We start from the raw sequence: 20,554 nt of genomic DNA, 5'->3' as shown, positions 1-20,554 counted from the left end.
TGGCACGTAGTTGCTGCCACGATCTCATTAACTGTGATGCATCTGTTGTGATCGTTCAGCCCCCTCACATTCCAGCAGAGGAAATTGATGATTTGCTCTAACATGGTAACCACAAGTACTCGTGAAAGTGAACTAGCAAGATGATTAAGCTAGAGAACAGGTTCTTGATCGGACACACAACTAAGGATAGCAACCTGTGCCAACACAGATCGACACAGGAAAGTTTGAAATGAAAAGTGCTTAACATGGTAACAGCAGATAACTCTAAGAGGGATAACAGGGCCATCAGGCGCTGGCCTCGGCTTCAGGCGCCAGCACATCCAAAGCAGCCACACCACCTTGTGCCACCAAAGCTTCATCAGCAGCCAGCACGGCACCGTCGTCCAGCTTGAACAAGGCGCGGAAGGCCGCCAGCGCCATGTCCGGAATCTGGCCGCGGAAGCGACATGCAAACTCCTCGAGGACCTGCGCCGTGACGAGCTCTCCATCCTTCACAATGCCCATAGTCCTGCAGAGCAGCGCCTCAGCCTTCTGTGCGACAGGCGCGGCATGACGGCGGGCCTTGACGCGGGTACTGGCCCGCCTGAGGGAGAAGGTGCAGGCCCTGGCCTTGTTGATGGCCATGCCTGCCAGGGTCTTGCGACGACGGGCCGGGCGTCCCGGCGGCGAGGACATGGGAGGGGTGCCCAAGACACTCTCTCCAGTGGTAGCGAAGAGCGGGTTCAGCAGGTCCAAATGCGAGGGAGCACCTGCGCGGGAAGCAGCAGTGGCAGATGAATCAGCGGCAGGTGGTGTTGCCACAAAGGCGTGATCCGCAGCGGCCTGGGCAGGTGATGTACTAAAGCCCGGTGGACGAGACAGCGAGGTCTGGGCCGAACCTGCGAAGCCGGGTGGCCTCGACGGAGAGGAAGCAGTGGTCATGGGACGTTGCAATATGACTGGGGAGCAGAGGAGCCGTGCAGCAGCACCCATTTCTTGGTGGCCAGTGGGCGGCATCATCCTGGTGGCCGCCGAGGACGGCAGGACCGAGACCGGCGATGTTGGCGGAGTACGAGCGCTCAATTTTCGATGAAGAACCAGTAGGCTGGCCAGATCCAGGACTCTCTACCTAACTAGCGCTGCCAAACCAAGAGTCGTGGAGAAAGCTGAACACATGACACATGAGGGTCCAGAGGGCGCGTGATGATTCATGAAGGAAGGGCATGCCTGGCTTCTTTACACCCTGGGCGTATCAGAAAGAAGCTGCATTGTTGTTCATGTTGGTGGCACCAACTATTGTGTTTTTTAGTATCGATGTTTGGAGGTGAATTAATTGTGACTGAACATTGGCTAATTTGTCTGTCAGTTTACCGCATCAAGCATAGCAAGTTGTGTGCATCTATCATTCTATCAATGCCAGGCAAAAAGAAAATTGGAACGGGAAAAAATGCAGACGCCTACGGTATGGTTTCAGTTGAGTCGTTATCAGGTAAGTAGACAATGCAGATGCCTAATCATCTCGATTCCAGTAACTGATATATGCTTGTTTGGAGGTGACGCATGGTTTATTTATTTGCTATGTTCAGGTCATATATAGACATTGTTCTGTGTGGTGCTAGGGGCTTCAATTTGCCTTTGCCTCCCTGAAAGTTTGGCGTACTGACTAGTCGATCGACGGCGTCGCCATCGTGTCAACCTAATTTCCGGTGCCTACTTTTCCACGACGTACGAAAGCGAAGAAGACGCCGACCTCCTGGAGAAAAAAACGTTCTCTCAGAATTAATCACAGCTCGTTCTCACGTCGCTGCTCACTTGATCTTTTCCTTGACCTTGCTGTGTTGTCAGTTCACCATTTCCACAGCAGTGGCCAACAACCTGATTTCTATTGCAGGGCAGCTTTCTGTCAATCAAGACGGACAGAGGACAGGATCGACGAGAAGAAGAAGAAAGGTGGAGGCCGTTTCCTGTCACGCATGAGACTTTCAGCGAGGTTAACTACCGGCTGACGATGACTCTCTGTTGCCTGTTGGGGTGTCCCTCTCCCCAACCCAACTGTTGGCCAGATTCCTGAAGACTTTACTTGCGGCAGCATGCATCTTCAGATGCAGAAATCGGGGCAGTTTTCTTCTCGTATTGTCTGCTGAAAAGGGCTAGGGGCTTTACGTAATGCAGCGTCAACAGAAAACAAAATCTGTAGCTGCAGCGTACGTAAAGGCCGCCGATCGATCCAACCGGTTTCGTCGGCATCCTCGCCCAGCGGTCGAGATGCTGGCCGCGTGCGCACCGACGGCCGCCGGTCAAATCTCACGCGGCACGCATCGATCCAAGGGACTGGCTGGCTTAATGGCTAGCCGGCCAGCCGAGAAAGACCTACGCGTATGTACGAGAAAGCATCTGACGCCAGTTGCGCATACTGACGTTGAACGCTAGTGACGCGGCTTGCGCGCAGCAGGCAGCACCTTCACCATATGCGTACGAAAGTGGAGAAGCTCGATCGAGGGAGGCCGGTCGTACGTAGCTCCGGCTGGATGCAGGCCGGGGAACATCTGGAGAAACGGGTTGCTTCTTTTGTTGGCATGTGATGGCAGGAAATTAACTGTAATGTAGAGGCCGATCCACCGGTGTTATACTACGTACAAGTTTATAAGATCACCGCGATCAGACAACAGTGTGTAGAAGTACAGTGATAAGAAAATTAGCAGTTGAGTTAGAAAATTCAGTATGATAACTGTGATGACGGTTCATCATTGGCTGCGGAAAGTTTGACGCAAAGCTTATGACCACGCGACCAATTTGCTGGTTCAAACCGTGACATGATGGAGTGAATAATCGATCATAGAGTTTACAGAAAATGTACTGTATAGTAATCTTGGCAACCGATCCAACTTTTCATTCAGTTTATCACACCCGCATAACTGAATTTGCTTTTGCTTGGCCTGTTCAATGTTCCTACCTCCTCGACCAACTTTTTCCAACCAGGTTTCTACCCTTTCTATTTCATGCAAAACAGAAATACTCCTTCCATCGCATGTTGGTAGTCTGAGATTTGTCAAAATTAGAATATATTCTCAAACAACCTTCATGGAACAGAGGGAGTACATTGCTCGATAACAAACCAGAAGTAGAGGAGAAAGAAAACAAAATAAATGCGGGTTGGGCACTAATAGAAAACCCACTACCACGTTTGATTTCATTGCCCAACTACTCAAAAATTTCACCAAGAGTTTACCTCGCATTTAGAAAATATTTCGTCTGAACCAAGCCACAACCGGAACGAATGGTCAATTGGCCCATCGGTCAAAGTTTAGAGGACTTGTTGTGCAATGATCTAAGCTAAGCAATATGGATGAACATATGCAGTAGTTTGGATGAACATATGTACTAGTTCGATGCGAACGTGCGTCTAAATTCTATGCGCTTACGTAGCTAAGCAATTTGGATGAACATATGTACTAGTTTTACATGGTCAAAAAATTCAGTCAAGATGTTAATTAGTGCTCGTCTGGCAATCATCATTTTATTTTATTTGAAAGAAATGAAATGAAATGGGATGATATCATTTTATTATCCAAATCCACAGAAATGACAGGGTACCGAGAAAAGTGGAAGTTATACATGAAATGAATATCATGTGGCCCGAATAGATTTTTTTTGTTTGATTATTCAAAAATGTAACATATGTACGTTGGGTGTAACCCGGGGTACACGTGTTGGTCCCAAAGCAGCACTATTAGTGGTTCACCACTCTTGACCACATACACCCGGTTAAAAGCGAAAATCAGTTGACAAAACGCTAAGTCCTTTGTACTACACGTTTTATCACAAGTTTTAGAGTGGTTGGCATTTTTAATAACCGTCCATCCACCCTGATCTGACGGTAACAATTAGACGGAACCAAACTAACGGAACCAAAAGTGCGGGACCGGAACCAAAATTTATGGGTCCGGAACCTCTAATATATTTTACAAAAACTATAAAATAGAAGCGTCCTTTTGAGGAGTTGAAGCATCCGATTAGACTGCACAAATCTTAAAGTCACCGGAGAAAAGCGAACAGTAGTCGTCGTCGTGAACTCACTTATTCTCTCCGTCGTTCGTCCTCGTGACAGGAGCTCTTCTCCCCGGCGACCCCCCGCCCTCACGACAGCCCGCCTCTCGCCTCTTCCGCCGCTCCGGCCCCGTAAGCCCCCTTCCCTCCCCATCTCTCTACCTGTACTAGTCTGCGATTGATTTGCCGGCGTGGAGCCCTGGCGATTGTGGCGGGCCGGCGGCGAGCGGGGCAGAGGCCAGCGCCTTAGCAGAGGCGAACAGGCTGGAGGCGACGACGACCGGCTGGGCGGGAAGGGGCAGCCAAGGGAGCTACGGAGGAAGAGCAGGCTGCAGACGACGGCAACGGCAACATACAGATCGTAGCGTCCGACCGGCCAGGTAATAGGAAATCAGGAGATTAGCTGTTTAGCATTGACAGATCTAAGTTCCTAGATGCAAGCTTCTAATTCATATATTGCATTCAGACCAAAAAAAAGTTACATTGAATACCCAGCAAATAGGACCTGGCGCCGCCACTATGATGTTAAGGAGATGCATACACTTCAAGCGATACCCGAATGGTCTTTTCTTGTCCTTGATTTTTTTATGCAGTCATCTATTCCTCCTGCAGCTTTAGGAAAATTATTCGTTCGCATTTAGTCTCACACCTTAAATGAAATCATACCTGAAGAGTGAAAGACTAGCAACCTCAACTGGTGTACATTTTTTCCATGCAGCTCCATGGTAACAACACAAACTTTAAATTCCAATTTTTTTGGTACCTTAGCTAATAACTGAATTAACATATAATTCTCAAGACATATTTGTAGAAAATGAATTTAGCGCCATGACTTTTTTCATTTTAAATGTTCGCTGACTAGAAAGTATACCTCTTACTCTGTAGATATAACTACAATACCACCACCACCTCTAGTAATATGGTTTTCTCAAGTTGCCATAGGTCCTATCCTATCAAATATTATGTATGTTCAGGATATAATCCTTAGCGGGCAGTATTCTGATATCATGAAACTGTAATAAGTTGTAATTATGGATGAGTAGTATACATAAGATATTATGTCAACAGACATATATCCACATTTTCCTCCAATTGTTTGTACTGAATATATTCTTACTTTTTTTTTTAGAATAACAGTGGTCGCTCCCTGGCTCCCTTTTCATTGAAAACGAAACCATACATTCTTTCTTACTTTCTTAGTTTCTTATAACTGGATACAATTGTTTTATCTCTAGGCAGATAAAACTGACTGAAGGATGTCATTGCCTCATGAACTAGATGATTCCCCGCACGTTGTTGCGAGAAATTTTTGATTAAATAATGCACTCATCAAGAAAAATGTAAGACATATAAGGAGATCAAGGAAGAATATTCTGGTTGCAATACAGAAAAATGTATCGGTAAGAATATGACATATGGGCATCAAATATTTTGCCAATATTTCAATTTATTTTAATAGGTAGACGTTGGTATCCCATGAGGCCATGATAACACAACAGAGAAGGTACTCTAAATAAATTTTAATGTCGAATATGTTGTGATTTTGTGTCTAAGTAAACATCCAGCACGATGAAACCAAAGAAAAAGTTGCAAAGAAACACTGGGGGCAACATAGACTACATTTCACACCTTCATCATAAGTAGAACGATTTTGATTTCAGAAATATGAGATATAAATATAAGCATGAATGTTTATTGCTAGTAAAGTACTCATGTAATGCTCTAGTCATTCTGCAATATTTTCACTTGTTCAAAGGATGGATTGATATCTTGGCTCTCATAATTAAATTTGGTTGTCCTATCCAGGTCCCAATAACTTCCGTCGACAGGGTCTTCGGATTTCAAAGCTCGGCGGATTTCCGTAATTGTTAGACATTTGAAAGGCCGCGTGTATCGGTTGCTCACAACATAGTGGAAAGGACAAGACACGTATATGTATGACAGCTATAGGACGAACTTTGTTATAGTGATTTTTCTCAAGTTTTTTCACTTTAAGTTGCACAAAATGTGCCAACGTTTCTGGATTTACAGTTCAAGTATGTAATATGAGCATCTTGATGAACCGTGGCTGCTGCAACATGTATGCTGGCATACAACAATGTTTTGTTGCAATAGTTTTATTGTATGTTCTTTTAATCCCTGCTTCAGCTACTTTGTCCAAGTGAATTATATTGCGTGGGACAGTGTACAACATTCAACAGATCCAGAACAAATAGTAAATAAAATGGTTCAAGTGAAGTGACACCCTTATGTTGGTCCTAGGTAGAAATTTAGAGAAGTAGGACAAACAAAAGGATGATCGATCTTCCAAATCCCTCAACCAATATTACATCAAAGTGTAAACTTCCAGCAAGCATAACCACACATGATCAGGTCATCACGAAAATGTGAGATTTCTTGGAGGTCCAAATCCCTCGATCTATATCACATCAAACTGACAGAGCAAATCTTGCTAGGAACCTAACACGAGTTCAGAAATAACAACTACAGATTATCTTTTGGTGAAACGAAACCAAAAAGAAAAGAAACTGCAATAACTTTTGTGCCATCATCTTCAAAGGACCGATGCACATCGATCAGGCCTCGTTCGTCTTGTTCTCCCAAACCGGTGATATAGCTGCACGGTGCAGCCGTTGAGCTGCTGTGTCGGCCTGTTGTTGCGCATGTAGCCTTCATCCAGGGCGGCGGCCTGCTCCATCGTCATCTCCCTCACCTGCAACAGGTTCCAGACATGGATGGTGAATTCAGAGAACATGTTTTGATTCGGTAGTGAGTACTATTTCCTTGTGGTCAAGGAACTGACAGACATACCTGTCTGAGGATGTTTCAGATGATGTTCTCGATGCACGGTGGTGTGGTCAGCGATCCAACGTATCGGTAGTACACGTGTAAGTACCACTGCAACGACCACGTGCTCACCACTACGACGGGAATTAGGAACCTTTCTCTGCACGGCAGGCCTCCACATAAAAATGATTCCTACGTGGGAGGGGCCACGTGGTATTTTGATAGCAGGGATACAACATCACCGAAATTGCGAGCATGAGGACTCGAACTCGGGTGGGTGGGAAGGCATCAACCCCTCCCCACTACTAGGCTATGCCTTAGTCTGTGCAGGCCTCCACATAGATCTTGGATAGCTTGTCATGTCTCTGCCATCCATGAACAGAGGAAACAATTACACACAAAATTCAAAAATATAAGTAGTAGATATTCAGTTCCTAATTCTACTTAGGAATCAAAGTCTTTATAAAGAAGTAGAAAACTAAAAGTGGGTACTAAAAGCATCAGGTTCAGTCCAGTTCGGTATACTAAAATACCTGAATATGGATCACAAATTAGATGTATAAGTTCATATTATCAATTAGCCTACAAAGAATTTCACCAATCAAACACTGATATATTCAACTTGTCAATCGCAGAGAAAACCTGCAACTTTCAGGCTAATATAACTGTTACTAAAGACAGCAATACACAGATATTATTACAGAAGAGGCTCAAGAAAAGATGTCATGTGGTACACTTTCTGTAATATGTGAATCATTCGTGCTAAACTAAGCAACATTCACAGTTCACAATGATAACAGTAATGATAATTAAATGATGAGCAAATCTGGTGATGCTCATGGTATACATGATTAGCATAGTCTGTAGATTGTAACAGAGTTCAGATAAAAACCTGACGGATGATACATGACTCATGGCATAAACCAGTTTTACACGCCTGATGGATGACGATGTCTCCGATCCCGATGTGGTGGCTGGCGGCTCCGATCCAGGCGGTGAAGAGAGCGATGGCGCAGCAGACTTGGCCGAGGAGGAGAATTCCTCGGTTAGGCGTCGTCACGTCGACCGAGATCTGGCACATGAGGAGGGGGCGGCGTCTGAGCTGGCTGCACTGGGAGGATCGAAGAACTCCGGCTGCTGGGAGGCATGGGGTGGTCTTCATGAGGCAGGCCTTCGAAGGGGAGGGCCACGCCGCGGTGGCTGCCGGCTGCGACGGAGGGAGGGGCGGCGGTGGTGCCGGCTGCGACGGAGGGAGGGGGCGGCCGCGGCTCGCGTCTGCGATTGGGATAGCATAACACGATTGATAATCTCTTTTTTTTCCTGATTTTTTTCCAGAGTATGATTTCATGAGTTTGACCTTCAAAACGTTCATTTAGAGTTGTTGAAGTATTATAAAAGGTACACACCGATTTAATCAACGGCTACGAAAAATTACGTTAGACGGAACCCAGATTCAATTAGACGGAGCTAAAGTTCCGTGCCAATCACCATAAAAGAGCTCACGTTTTATATGGATTAAAGGGATGATAATCTTCGTAGGGAATGGGTGAAATTCCTGCCTTCATCTAACCCTCTTAAAGAGTCACAAAACTTCAAACCTAGGTAGGAGTATTGCATTGATTATTGAAGAAAATACAGTAGAATTCGAGAAAAAGTGAGATTAAGCTAGCCTAATATGGATGAACATATGCGTTTACATAGCTAAGCAATTTGGATGAACATATGCACTAGTTTTACATGGTCAAAAAATTCAGTCAAGATGTTAACTAGTGCTCATCTAGCAACCATCATTTTATTTTATTTGAAAGAAATAAAATGGGATAATGTCATTTTATTTGCCAAATCCGCAGACATAGCAGGGTACCGAAAGAAATGAAAATTAGACGTGAAATGAATATCATGTGGCCTGAATAGAACTTTTTAAGTTTGGTTCTTAAAAAATGTGCCATATGTACCTTGGGTGTAACCCGGGGTACCCCTGGTGGTCCCAAAGCAGCACTGTTAGTCGTTCACCACTCTTGACCACGTACACCCGGTGCAAAGGGGCTACCCTAGCTAGCGATCGTTCGCTCAAAACCTGCCTAGCGATCACTTTCCGATAGGTTTTTTTGGTTTAATCGTGCGCGAGTTCGCTTCCTCTTTCTAGCAAAACAATAAATACTGGATAACCCGTACGTGAGCAAACCTCTTTCTTCTCCTTTCTCTGCCTCACGTCCACGTTAAAACTTTCCAAATTTGAAAATTTAAAATGTTTTAACTTTTAAACGACAACTCCAAATTAAGATTCGTTTTCACCAATAAATCCGTCTTGACGAGATCTTCAAAACTAGCACCCATGTTAATATGTTTCGACAAACTTATTTTCTAGATAAAAGTTACCAACCCTCTCTATTTGAATAATCAACCCCTCCGTAGTTGAGTGAACAACGATAAATGTATAAAATTATCAATCTGGTGCAGGCTATTGAGGGAAAGTTCTGCATGCATGCACAAATAGACAAATCTACTGATGTGAGCGGAATCTTTTCCAAATTTGAAAATTCAAAACATTTTAACTTTCAAACGACAACTCCAAATTAAAATTCGCTTTCACCAATAAATCTGTCTCGACGAGATCTTCAAAACTAGCACCCATGTTGATATGTTTCGAGAAACTTTTTTTCGGGCTAAAAATTATGAACCCTCTGTTTGAATAATCAACCCCTCCATACTTAAGTGATCAACGGTGAATGTATAAAATTATCAACCTGGTGCATGGTATTGAGGAAAAGTTCTGCATACATGCACAAATAGACAAATCTGCTGATGTCAGCGGAATGTTTCCCAAATTTGAAAATTCAAAATGTTTTAACTTTCAAACGACAACTCCAAATTAAGATTCGCTTTCACCAATAAATCCGTCTCGACGAGATCTTCAAAACTAGCACCCATGTTGATATGTTTCGAGAAACATTTTTCGGGCTAAAAGTTATCAACCATCTCTATTTGAATAATCAACCCCTTCATACTTGAGTGATCAACGGTGAATGTATAAAATTATCAACCTGGTGCAGACTATTGAGGGAAAGTTCTGCATGCATACACAAATAGAAGAATCTACTGATGTCAGCGGAATGTTTCCCAAATTTGAAAATTCAAAATGTTTTAACTTTCAAACGACAACTCCAAATTAAGATTCGCTTTCACCAATAAATCCGTCTCGACGAGATCTTCAAAACTAGCTCCTATGTTAATATGTTTCGAGAAACTTTTTTTCTGGCTAAAAGTTATCAACCCTCTCTATTTGAATAATCAACCCCTCCGTACTTGAGTAATCAACCGTAAATGTATAAAATTATCAACCCCAAAGTTAATTTTATTTTAAACATTTTAGCGAATCTTTTTAAGTTTAGAAGCTATCAACCCGATGTCCTGTTATTTATCAACAGTAAATATAAATAACTACCAATCCTGAAAATCTAACTTCATTTCGAATATTTTGGCGACTCTTTTTCGTTTACAAGTTATCAACCCGGTTCTCAGTTATTTATCAATGGTAATTATAAAATAACTGTCAACCCTAAAAAGTATTTTATTTAGAATATTTTAGCGAATTTTTATTTATTTTACAAGCTATCAACCTAGTGCCGCGTTATTTATCAACTGTAAATATAAATAAATAATAACCCTAAAAAGTATTTCATTTAGAAATATTTTAGCGACTCTCTTTTAGTTTACAAGCTATCAACCCGGTGACCGCTATTTATCAATGGTAAATATAAATAAATATCAACCCTAAAAATTTAATTTAATTTAAAATATGTAGCGACTCTTTTTTTGTTTACAAGTTATCAACCCGGTGCCCCGTTATTTATCAACGGTAAATATAAATACCTAGCAAACCTAAAAAGTAAATTTCATTTAGAAATATTTTAGCAACTTTTGTTAGCTTACAACTTAAAATAGTACTTAATTTGAGTAGCAAGTGGTAATTCATTTGAGTTGCAAGTGGATCTTCCCACCCGTTATTTTCCCCCTTAAAAACCACTGGCCTAAAAAAGGGAATTGCAAAAGGACCCCCTTAAATATGAATTACCGTACGAAAATAAAACCCAAAAGGGAATTGCAAAAGGAGAATTGAGAGCTTGCCTCGTGCTGAAGAAAAAAGAGTGAGATGCTATGTGTATGCATGCAACAACTTATGAAAGCGTGCTGAAAAGTTGACTCATTAAATGCAAATCCATGAGATGCTCTGTACATGTGCATGCATGCAGTGTGAACGCTCTTGGCTGCATGCAACTTGCAAAGTAGTACAAGCTGTTAGTGTGAACACGTGTGAACACAATTAAAACACTACGTGATAAAAAGAGAATTGGCTCGCTCCGCGAGCGCTTCCGCGCCACGAAAAGTGATTGCTCGAACGATCGATTGTCAGGGAGGGGATTCGGGTGCAAAGCGGCAATTAGTTGACAAAACGCTAAGTCCTTTGTACTACACGTTTTATAGGGATTAGAGGGACGATAATCATCGTAGGGACAATGTCATCACGAAACTTAAATCCAGGTAGGGTATTGACTTGACTATTGAAAAAAAAACCACTAGAATTCGAGAAAAGTGGGATTAAGCTAGCCTAATACAGTAGAACTAAACGCGCTATTAGAACTAAGTGGGGAATTTAGGGTTTTGGTTAAGATACTCCTTATAAATCCCTAATAATACGTTAGAACCAAGCGAGGCCTTAGAGTGCAGAGCACAAAGTCAAAATATTTCGAAAATTGATCCACAAATCATATTCAAATGATTGCCAGTGAAATGGTCCTTCAGTTACCGTCTCTAGTTACCTCGATACCGACTCTCCATCGCTAAACAATTTCTCCATTCTCTTTTACTTCCATCGAGCAATCATTTGTTTTTTAGTTCCATTTCCTCGAAGCCTGCAATGTGTCGTATGTACGTTTGGTGTAACCCGGGGTACAAAGCAGCATTGTTACTAGTGCACCACTCTTGACCACGTACACCCGCTGCAAAGCGGCAATGAGTTGACAAAACAGTAAGTCCTTTGTACTACACGTTTTATATGGATCAAAGTGACGATAATCTTCGTAGGGAATGGATCAAATCCCTACCTTCATCTAATCCTCTTAAATAGTCAGAAAACATCAAACCTAGGTAGAGTATTGTATTGGTTATTGAAGAAAATACGGTAGAATTCGAGAAAAAGTGGGATTAAGCTAGCCTAATATAGTAGAACTAAACGTACTATTAGAACTAAGTGGGAATTTGGAGTTTGATGAGGATAATCCTCAGAAATCCCTAATAATACATTACTACCAAGCAAGGCAGTTAAAATGGGGAACCATCATCCCTAACCCTAACCCGCCGCCTCCCTATCCCGCCCCCCTCCCGGGCGGCGGCGGAGGCCCCTCTCCCACCCCCACCCCCCCCCCCCCCCCCCCGCGCCTCACAGCCACCCGCCACCCGTCGCCCTCAGTCGCTGCCAGCCGCGGTCCCGACCCCGGCGCTGTCCTCGACCCTGGCCCTCGTGCCTTGGCCCCGGCCATGGCCCCGGTCTCGGCCAAGCTATGGCGGTGGTGGCGGCATCCCCTCCGTCAAACCGACGAGGGGGAGAAGAGGGTTTCCGCGGCGGCGTTCCATGGGAGGTGATGTAGCGCCGGTGGAGGAAGCCGGGTGGCACGACTACTTGGCCAGGGGTTGAGGCTCTCCGTCGGTAGCCATGGAGGATTCGATGGAGCGGTGGCGGCCTCCGCCCCCGGTAACGGTTCGTCGGCGGTACACATGATCCGTGTCGTTGTCCTCTTCCTTGGTGATCCGGCAGGAGGGATTGGCGGCATGGGGCTGCTGATCTTGCTTTGTTTTTGGTGGCGGTCCTCGGGTTTCTCACATGCGAGGATGAAGATCTTCCGGAGGTCAGTTTGCTTTGATCTGGCAGGAGAGATGAGTTCCGGAAGGCTCTGCTGGCGAATGGAACAGTGCATCTTTTGCCTGCAGTTTGCTGGATCGGGTGGTATTCGGTCGCGCGCACCCATGTTTTTACTCCGACCGTTTGGTTCCGGAGGGAACGGCGCGAAGCTCTATTCTGTGTTAACATCAGGCGAATTTTTGGTCCATGGTGAAGTGAGAAGAAGGAATATCATGAGGGCCGGATTGGTGTACTGGCTAAAGGAGGTTCGAGTCTCTGTGATGTTGAGGGACTTGCTTGGCGTTCCGGGCTCCGCAACAGTGGTATGCAAGTGGGGGCGGCAGCACAGGCAAAGTTGAGAGACTTATCTTTCAGGGTGAAAACCCAAGATCTGGCATTAAGTGGTTGTCCCTAGCAATGGGCTTGTTGGAGGAATTGTTTTGAGAGTGGGAACTATCTACAGGTTGAAAACCTAAGACCTTTGGCCGGTCGATGACGGCGCTGGTGCACCATTTCCTTCTTGGAGGCGTGGCTTTTGGAGAGTCTGTATTTTAGGTGTTGTCACGGTGGTGATTGTATTGCTGTTGCTAGGTCTAGAATGTTGTAGTGGGACTTTTATTTCTTTGTTTTTTTTTTCTCCTTTTTAGCTGTGTACTGCCACTAGGTGTTCCGTTGTTGCAGAGGCCGGGTGTAATAGGTATCTTTTGATATTAATATATTCCCTTTATCGAAAAAATAATAAATTACTACCAAGCAGGACAGTTAAAATATTTCATAATTGATCCATAAATGGTATTCAAATGATTGCGAGTGAAATGATCCTTCCGTCACTGTCTCTGTTTACCTCGATAGCGACTCGATCCATTATCTTTTTACTTTTTATAGAATCATTTGCTTTTTTTTACTAGGTTCCCTTTCCTCGAAGCCTGCAATGACCATGTGATTAGTACGAGAGGGCAAGTCGACCCAGCCCAAGCCGAGGTACCAGTCAAACACATGAACATGTAATGCAAGAATGGCAGGTTCGGTGAATTTTAGCGACATCGAGGGGCGAGCGTGCGCGCTCGTTGACTCCCGCCAATCGATCGCGGCTCCACGTGGGCGCCCGCGATCCCATCGCACGGCCCGCGCCAAACCCACCTAACCTCGGCCTCCTCCTCAAATACGTGCCACTCCTCTTCTCCCGCACCCCGCACCAAGAAGGACAGAGATCACAGAGGTCGATCCATCCCGTAGATCGGCCAGCCATGGCATCCTCCGAGCTCACCTACCGCGGCCACGACGCGCAGCCGCATGTCGATGGCGCCGGCGCGTACGCGGCGGCCGAGAACAAGCCGAGGAACAAGCCGCTGTCGCAGCCCCTGCGGTACGTCCTGGGCGAGCAGCGCCTGGCCTTCGCCCTGGTCGGCATGGCCATCGCCACCGTCCTGTTCCTCCTCCTCTCCCCGTCCACCACCACCACCACCACCACCACCAACATGGCGAGCCTGGCCGCCGTGGGCCTCGTCTCCCGCCAGTACACCTCCAACGGCGCGGGCCGGATGGCGTACGAGGCGCAGTCCCGCCTGCCCGCCGGCGGGCGCGTGCCGCTCGGCCTGAAGCGCAAGGGCCTGCGCATCGTGGTGACCGGCGGCGCCGGCTTCGTGGGCTCCCACCTGGTGGACCGCCTGCTGGCGCGCGGCGACAGCGTGATCGTCGTCGACAACTTCTTCACGGGCAACAAGGAGAACGTGGCGCACCACGCCGGGAACCCCAACTTCGAGATGATCCGCCACGACGTCGTCGAGCCCATCCTGCTGGAGGTGGACCAGATCTACCACCTCGCCTGCCCGGCATCGCCCGTGCACTACAAGTTCAACCCCGTCAAGACCATCAAGACCAACGTCGTCGGCACCCTCAACATGCTCGGCCTCGCCAAGCGGGTCGGGGCAAGGTTCCTCCTCACCAGCACCAGCGAGGTCTACGGCGACCCGCTCCAGCACCCGCAGGTCGAGACCTACTGGGGAAACGTCAACCCCATCGGTACGTCATCACCTTGCTCGATCTCTCACCTTCTTCTTCCTCGATCGGAGTACTGTAGTAGTTTTCTCCTCCTTAATTCTCCGTGGAAAATGGAAAAATACATTCTTTTCTCTGAGAGACTTCCGCGTAGTGCGCATGTGGATCGAGGAATTGCCATTTCAAACGTGGATCCAGTCGTCTGGTCATAGCTAGCCGCTCTCTGACCGCACACACACCTTGATTACGTCGTCTTCTGTTTGTATATAGGAAAGAGACAGAAATGGTTGTTATAGAGATACTTCTTCTCTTCTGTTTCTAGTGTTAAAACTTAAAACTCGATCGGTGGATGAATAGTGTCAGCTGTGTGTGAATACTCAATCCTGAACCTTCATCATCATCGATCCTTCAGGTGTGCGGAGCTGCTACGACGAGGGCAAGCGGACGGCGGAGACATTGACCATGGACTACCACCGCGGCGCCAACCTCGAGGTTCGTCATCACCATCAACACTTTAATCATTCACCACTCACCCCGTGCTGGCCAGCTCTACTTTACTGGAAATGAAAGCATCCGGTTCTATTTTCTTTCCTTTTGAAGCAAATAATATATTATGCATGGCTATGTATTGCATGCAAGTGGATAAAAGGAGCTAGCAGTAGCAGTTAAATAAACTGAAGCTAGATGTGGATTAGTTAAGTTTTTAGCTAAAGCTGGCCTATCCATCTGTTACAGGTGAGGATTGCTCGGATCTTCAACACCTACGGGCCACGCATGTGCATCGACGATGGCCGGGTCGTCAGCAACTTTGTCGCTCAGGTAAATGAAATGAAATTACCCATGCATGCTTCCACGTTACCTCCTCGTATCCCTTTACTCGCCTTGGTCGTAGCTAGGCTTGTTCTGCCACTAATCTAGTATAGTAATCTATCGATCTAGATCTACGATAATAATACTCTCTATCTCTAGGGGTGAGCCACCTACAAGTCTAATACTATTACAGCTCTACTGGAAAGGAATGATCTTTCTAGCTTTGCTTATAGTGCTCTAGTTGATTTGCGACATATATACATGCTCCAAAATTAGACCTGAATGGGTGATATTTAAGGCTATCTTGAAACACATAAACCCTCTCACTGCCTCGATATCCAATAGGAAATTTCACAGCCTTGCTAGATGTCATTCAGTTCATTCTATGCTTTGCTAATTAAGGGGGGCAGATACATACAACTAGTGGACCAGATGTTGGTTTGTTTAATTAACTCATCATCCCAGGTCCCAAATCATGTGGCATTGCGAGTGGACTCCACGTTCCAACTCCCACTTCTAAATTCCTCACAAGTCACGGCGTGACACGATCACCCGCTAGTTAATCCCCATGCCATACACAGCACGAAGGTACACGGCAGGACCAGATGATAGCATTACCACGAAGTCACGCACGCACCACACACGTCTATCGCTAGGCGAAGAAACTAGCTAGTGATGCTTGGCATGTGCGACCTGTCTCAAGGCGATTAGCTGATGGGTGTATCCGTGTATGTACGTGGTGTGCTTGATGTTAACAAGTGGTAGCTAATGGTGACACCGTCCTGATTAATTGATTGGTGCAGGCACTGAGGAAGGAGCCCCTGACGGTGTACGGCGACGGCAAGCAGACGAGGAGCTTTCAGTACGTCTCCGATCTGGTAAGCTCTCATTCTCACAAGTCACAACTCAGAACAAGCACATGCTAATATTTACACACACACCTGCTTTCGATTTACCCTTTCACAAGCTAACGTGGAGCAAGCACAGTGTTAACTAATTGGTTGTTTCATCGTACGTACAGTACAGCTGAAGCTGTAGTTCGCCATTGATTTCTCTGTGCTCTGACTCTTAGAACTGTTGCCAGGTTGCGGCACTGTCGACCTTTTTTTCTTCTGCTTTTGATGAGTCGTCGTTGCTGCTTGACAACGCTACGCATGTTAGCGTAACAGTGTCCGTCCGTGCTCCCAACGGCACGGCACGGACTGTGTTAGGTCGATCGGGGTGGCCCAATCTGCCTACTCAAGCTCAAGTACGCCGACCGGTCCCTGAATTCTGATAGGGACCGAATTGGCTCGACCATCAGCTGGGCATGGCTCACCAGTAAATGCCGGAGGCCGTGCAACACTCTACTAGCATGGTAGTCTGTGGTCTCCTCCTCTACAAGGTTGCTGCTTCCATAGGAAGCAACGGGATTAAACTGCAAGGCAACGAAGCTTAGGTAGGAGTATAGCGGTTAACAGATCGAGGAACAGGCTGCGCACGCCGGCCTGGACCAGGGACGGAGACGAAGCGCAGGTAGGAGGAGGTAGGTGCTGCGTCTGCGCCGCTCTCCAGCGTGGTTCCAAACTAGTCGGTGCACTGTTGCTACCGACACACGGCAGCGTCAGAGCTAGCAGCAGTAGCCATCAGCCTTTTTCCGCTTCGGCATAGCATAGCACGGCTGCACGAGTCCCTTGTCGTTGAACGCAGGATCGAGTGGTCACTGTTCCATCATAGCCGTTCTGGTCAGCTTGCTATGCGCGTGTCATCTCAGCGCGATGTGAATCGATCTTCTCTATTTCTCTAAGCTGGTATTTGATCAATGCCGTTCAGTGTCTAATGATCCTGAAATTGATGGGTGGTTAATGAATGAATGAATGTGCAGGTCGAGGGACTGATGAAGCTGATGGAGGGCGAGCACATCGGCCCTTTCAACCTGGGGAACCCCGGGGAGTTCACCATGCTGGAGCTGGCCAAGGTGGTGCAGGACGTCATCGACCCCAACGCCAAGATCGAGTTCCGGGCCAACACCGCCGACGACCCGCACAAGCGCAAGCCGGACATCACCAAGGCCAAGGACCTGCTCGGGTGGGAGCCCAAGATCCCGCTCAACAAGGGGCTGCCTCTCATGGTCCAGGACTTCCGCAACCGCATCTTCGGTGACCAGAAGAACCCAGACACCGCCCAGTGATCCGATTCCGTCGTCAGTGTAGGACTTAATCTTCAAGGGAAATATCGGGGATGACAATGCGAAGGATGGATCGAGAGGAGATTGGTGAAACCGAGGAGGATGATACACAAGTGTGTAGGTTGTTTAATTAGTAGCGTCATACGGAGACCGATCGGTGTACCTTTGCTAATTTTGCTGCTGCGGAAAGAACACCATAGGTACATGGGTGGATGGATGGAGTAGTGTCTCTCGAACTCTAGATGCATGCAGCAACAAGATACTGCTTCGCCCCCTCCCAATGTTGTTAATTTGTTTGGTCGACTTGTTCTCCTTTTACATGCTCCGTTCTCACCCTTCTTTCTGTTATCGATGACTTGTTCCTCTGTCTCTCCGCGTTTAATCTATGTATCTAACCATGGCTGTTGTATTTTTCGGGGATTACATCCAGTCTGTGAGATCAAATCTACTCAATGATGCTACAATAAGTCAATAACACACACAACTTGCTTTTGACATATATCACGAAGAACTAGTGTTGTTGGTAATTTTCCATGTTAATTAATTTATCGTCCCAAGTGGCAATGTAGAGCCGCAAAACCATTGGGTGATTGTGTGGCATACATTGCTTCCATATACCAGAGCGTTGGCCGGAAGAGGAGGATGAAGCGCAGGAGGATCCGGCATTTCGGTTCACCCCAGAGGATGAAAGGCTAGTGACGATGGAAAATAGAGAACTAAACGGTAACCGTCACTACAGACCAGAGCTGGATCTATTGCCTCTTGCTGGTCCTTGTAGAGTACCTCGTCTGTTGTGCGGGCCTCCTTGGCGGCCTCAAGGACTGATCAAAAATTAATCTTGAACAAGTTAAGCATGTCGTATGTCCATTCTTAGCTTGTGTGTTCTTGAGATTTATATCTGAAGTTATCAAGTTAATCTGGTGGTGTGCTCATTTCAACATTCCAAGGTTGAAGGCCAAGGGTTACAACTGAAGAAAGAGAAACAACTCCAAGAAGATACCAAACCATTCTATAAATTCTTTCTCCAATCAACAGTGTGTTCTCTCCAAACAACATTTTTTTAGGTTCTCAGTTCATTTCTCTCTTTTGTTGTCCAAGAAATTCTGAAAGATGGACATGGAAGTCTAAAATTATATGAAACCACTTGTTACCTCTAAAATTTGGGCTCCAAAGCTAATTTTCACTAACACTACATTTTTATTTCGTTATTCGTTTGGTTTTTTCTCTATTTCAGAGCTCTGTACTCTGTTATCTCCTCCTAATATCAATGAAAGTAGCTATGTCTGCCTTACAAAAAATGGAGGTGGTGTGCATGCTTCAAATATTTGCTCAAGTAAAATTATCCATTTTTTGGTGCTTCGAGAAATTCTAAAGGTGAGCATACAAGCTAGTCTAAAATTATGCAAAACCAAATGTCTCTGGAAAAAATGCGGAGATTCTAGCGAGCAACTGCGCCGATATTGCACATCCAGTTACTATTGACGAAATCTATTGCCTTCTTGCTTCTTCCCTGCATTGAACTTGTAGTTTATAACAAGTCACAATACATATTAAGGGTTGTGCATCCCTATTTCTGTCACGCTTTTTAATTTCAAATATTATTATCACGTAAATACACTTCTCTTTTACTATAGCTTCGTTACTTGTCCGGATAATTTTAGCCGTGGTATCTGGTTTTGTCTAATATACAAAGGAAAAGTCAAAATTATAAAACCGTTCAGAATTACCCTTACACTGTTTTTAGGAGACCATACCTCTCACTGGTTCTTCTAGAAATTTTGATATTGGTGCATGTGACGAATGATATGATTTCAATATCGATCAAATATTGGGCACTCGTGCTATGGCACGTTACTATATCTTTCCAAAGAACAAGAAGGGTGAACTTAATCACAAGATGATCACCACTAAAGAGCAAGAGCATCAGAGGCAATTCAATGATAAACTATGTTTAAGACTCGTAGCCTCGTACACCCTAGAATGCTCTCTTTAGTAACACCTAAACTTGATACTCTTCCAAACTCAACAAATATTTATAAGGTATATTTGTTGGATTTATACGCTCTAAGATACTCTGGTAGGCATGCATATATTTAAGGGTACTTGGACAAAAGAAGGGCCATAAATAAATTTTAGGAGCCATGTGATACTTTTGATTTATTATATTTAGGGTGAAATCCGTTGTGACATAACTTAAACATGAAAAACTACTGTTTAAAAAACATGACAAACTAAATTATAATATTTTTTGTCATGAAAAATAGTAGACAAAAAATAGTAGAATTTTATGAAAAATATTTTAATATATACACATGATTACATTGTTGATTATGCCGGAAATTCGTAGATGATAGTATTAAAAGAGTATACTATACTAGTCTATATTCATGTGCGATGCACGTCATACCATCGTTACATAGACTCCATTATATTATGGATGTCCAATGCAAAATTTATTAAGTAACCAATCCCACTGCGTAGTGAAAGAGAAAACAATTTTAAAATATGATAATGAAATATGTATCCAGTGGAACCCATTTAGTTTGTGTACTGTACTTTTTAATAATCCCCTGGAATGTCCTCCTAGTAGGCTATCTCGGTCGCTTTGGCTGAATAAATGCATGTTCTAGTTGTAATGTTCCAAAAAATAATCTATTGATCTTGCATGTTGTTTTTGTTTTGTACCTTATCATGACATCATGCATAGCATTGCCTCTTTTTCAATGCTAAAAATTATTTTTGTTAAACTCTATTTTGTTTGCTATATTCTGTCTAGGGTCCACAAGGCTCTCTCTCCTTATTTTTTCTATTATTTTTCTGATTTTAATTTGAAACAAATAGAAATGGGTAAGTTTTTTTTAGGAAAA

General features: G+C 44.9%; 2 protein-coding genes and 2 long non-coding RNA genes across 4 annotated transcripts; 2 read left to right on the top strand and 2 right to left on the bottom strand.

The window, feature by feature from the left end:
• Positions 1 to 175: 175 nt before the first annotated feature.
• Positions 176 to 996, bottom strand: LOC127329822 (uncharacterized). The gene has a single exon (XM_071825280.1). It carries the CDS (start codon positions 994 to 996, stop codon positions 286 to 288), a length of 711 nt encoding a protein of 236 aa, XP_071681381.1. The 3' UTR covers positions 176 to 285.
• A 3,037-nt stretch (positions 997 to 4,033) lies between these two features.
• Positions 4,034 to 6,088, top strand: LOC127331544 (uncharacterized). The gene is made up of 3 exons (XR_007869862.1): positions 4,034 to 4,406; positions 4,493 to 4,588; positions 5,833 to 6,088. It is a non-coding gene; the product is annotated as an uncharacterized lncRNA (long non-coding RNA).
• Positions 6,089 to 6,322: 234 nt separating this feature from the next.
• Positions 6,323 to 7,119, bottom strand: LOC127329821 (uncharacterized). The gene is made up of 2 exons (XR_007869027.2): positions 6,838 to 7,119; positions 6,323 to 6,739 (listed from the first exon to the last, which is right to left on the bottom strand). It is a non-coding gene; the product is annotated as an uncharacterized lncRNA (long non-coding RNA).
• A 6,766-nt stretch (positions 7,120 to 13,885) lies between these two features.
• Positions 13,886 to 17,871, top strand: LOC127331543 (UDP-glucuronic acid decarboxylase 2). The gene is made up of 5 exons (XM_051357716.2): positions 13,886 to 14,734; positions 15,123 to 15,202; positions 15,446 to 15,529; positions 16,324 to 16,398; positions 17,385 to 17,871. Exons 1-5 carry the CDS (start codon positions 13,960 to 13,962, stop codon positions 17,688 to 17,690), a joined length of 1,320 nt encoding a protein of 439 aa, XP_051213676.1. The 5' UTR covers positions 13,886 to 13,959; the 3' UTR covers positions 17,691 to 17,871.
• Positions 17,872 to 20,554: the final 2,683 nt, after the last annotated feature.

This window comes from Lolium perenne, chromosome 2 (assembly GCF_019359855.2).
Source record: "Lolium perenne isolate Kyuss_39 chromosome 2, Kyuss_2.0, whole genome shotgun sequence".
Taxonomy (NCBI): Eukaryota; Viridiplantae; Streptophyta; class Magnoliopsida; order Poales; family Poaceae; genus Lolium; species Lolium perenne.
Note: the sequence above shows the minus strand (reverse complement) of the source record. Positions and strands in the feature narration are given on the sequence as shown.

Excerpts from the sequence above, each read along its gene's own strand:
- LOC127329822 (XM_071825280.1), bottom strand. The coding sequence starts at position 996 with ATGCCGCCCACTGGCCACCAAGAAATGGGTGCTGCTGCACGGCTCCTC.
- LOC127331543 (XM_051357716.2), top strand. The coding sequence starts at position 13,960 with ATGGCATCCTCCGAGCTCACCTACCGCGGCCACGACGCGCAGCCGCAT. Across the intron at positions 15,203-15,445 it reads ACCGCGGCGCCAACCTCGAG|GTGAGGATTGCTCGGATCTT; the intron begins GTTCGTCATCAC and ends CATCTGTTACAG. Across the intron at positions 16,399-17,384 it reads TTCAGTACGTCTCCGATCTG|GTCGAGGGACTGATGAAGCT; the intron begins GTAAGCTCTCAT and ends ATGAATGTGCAG.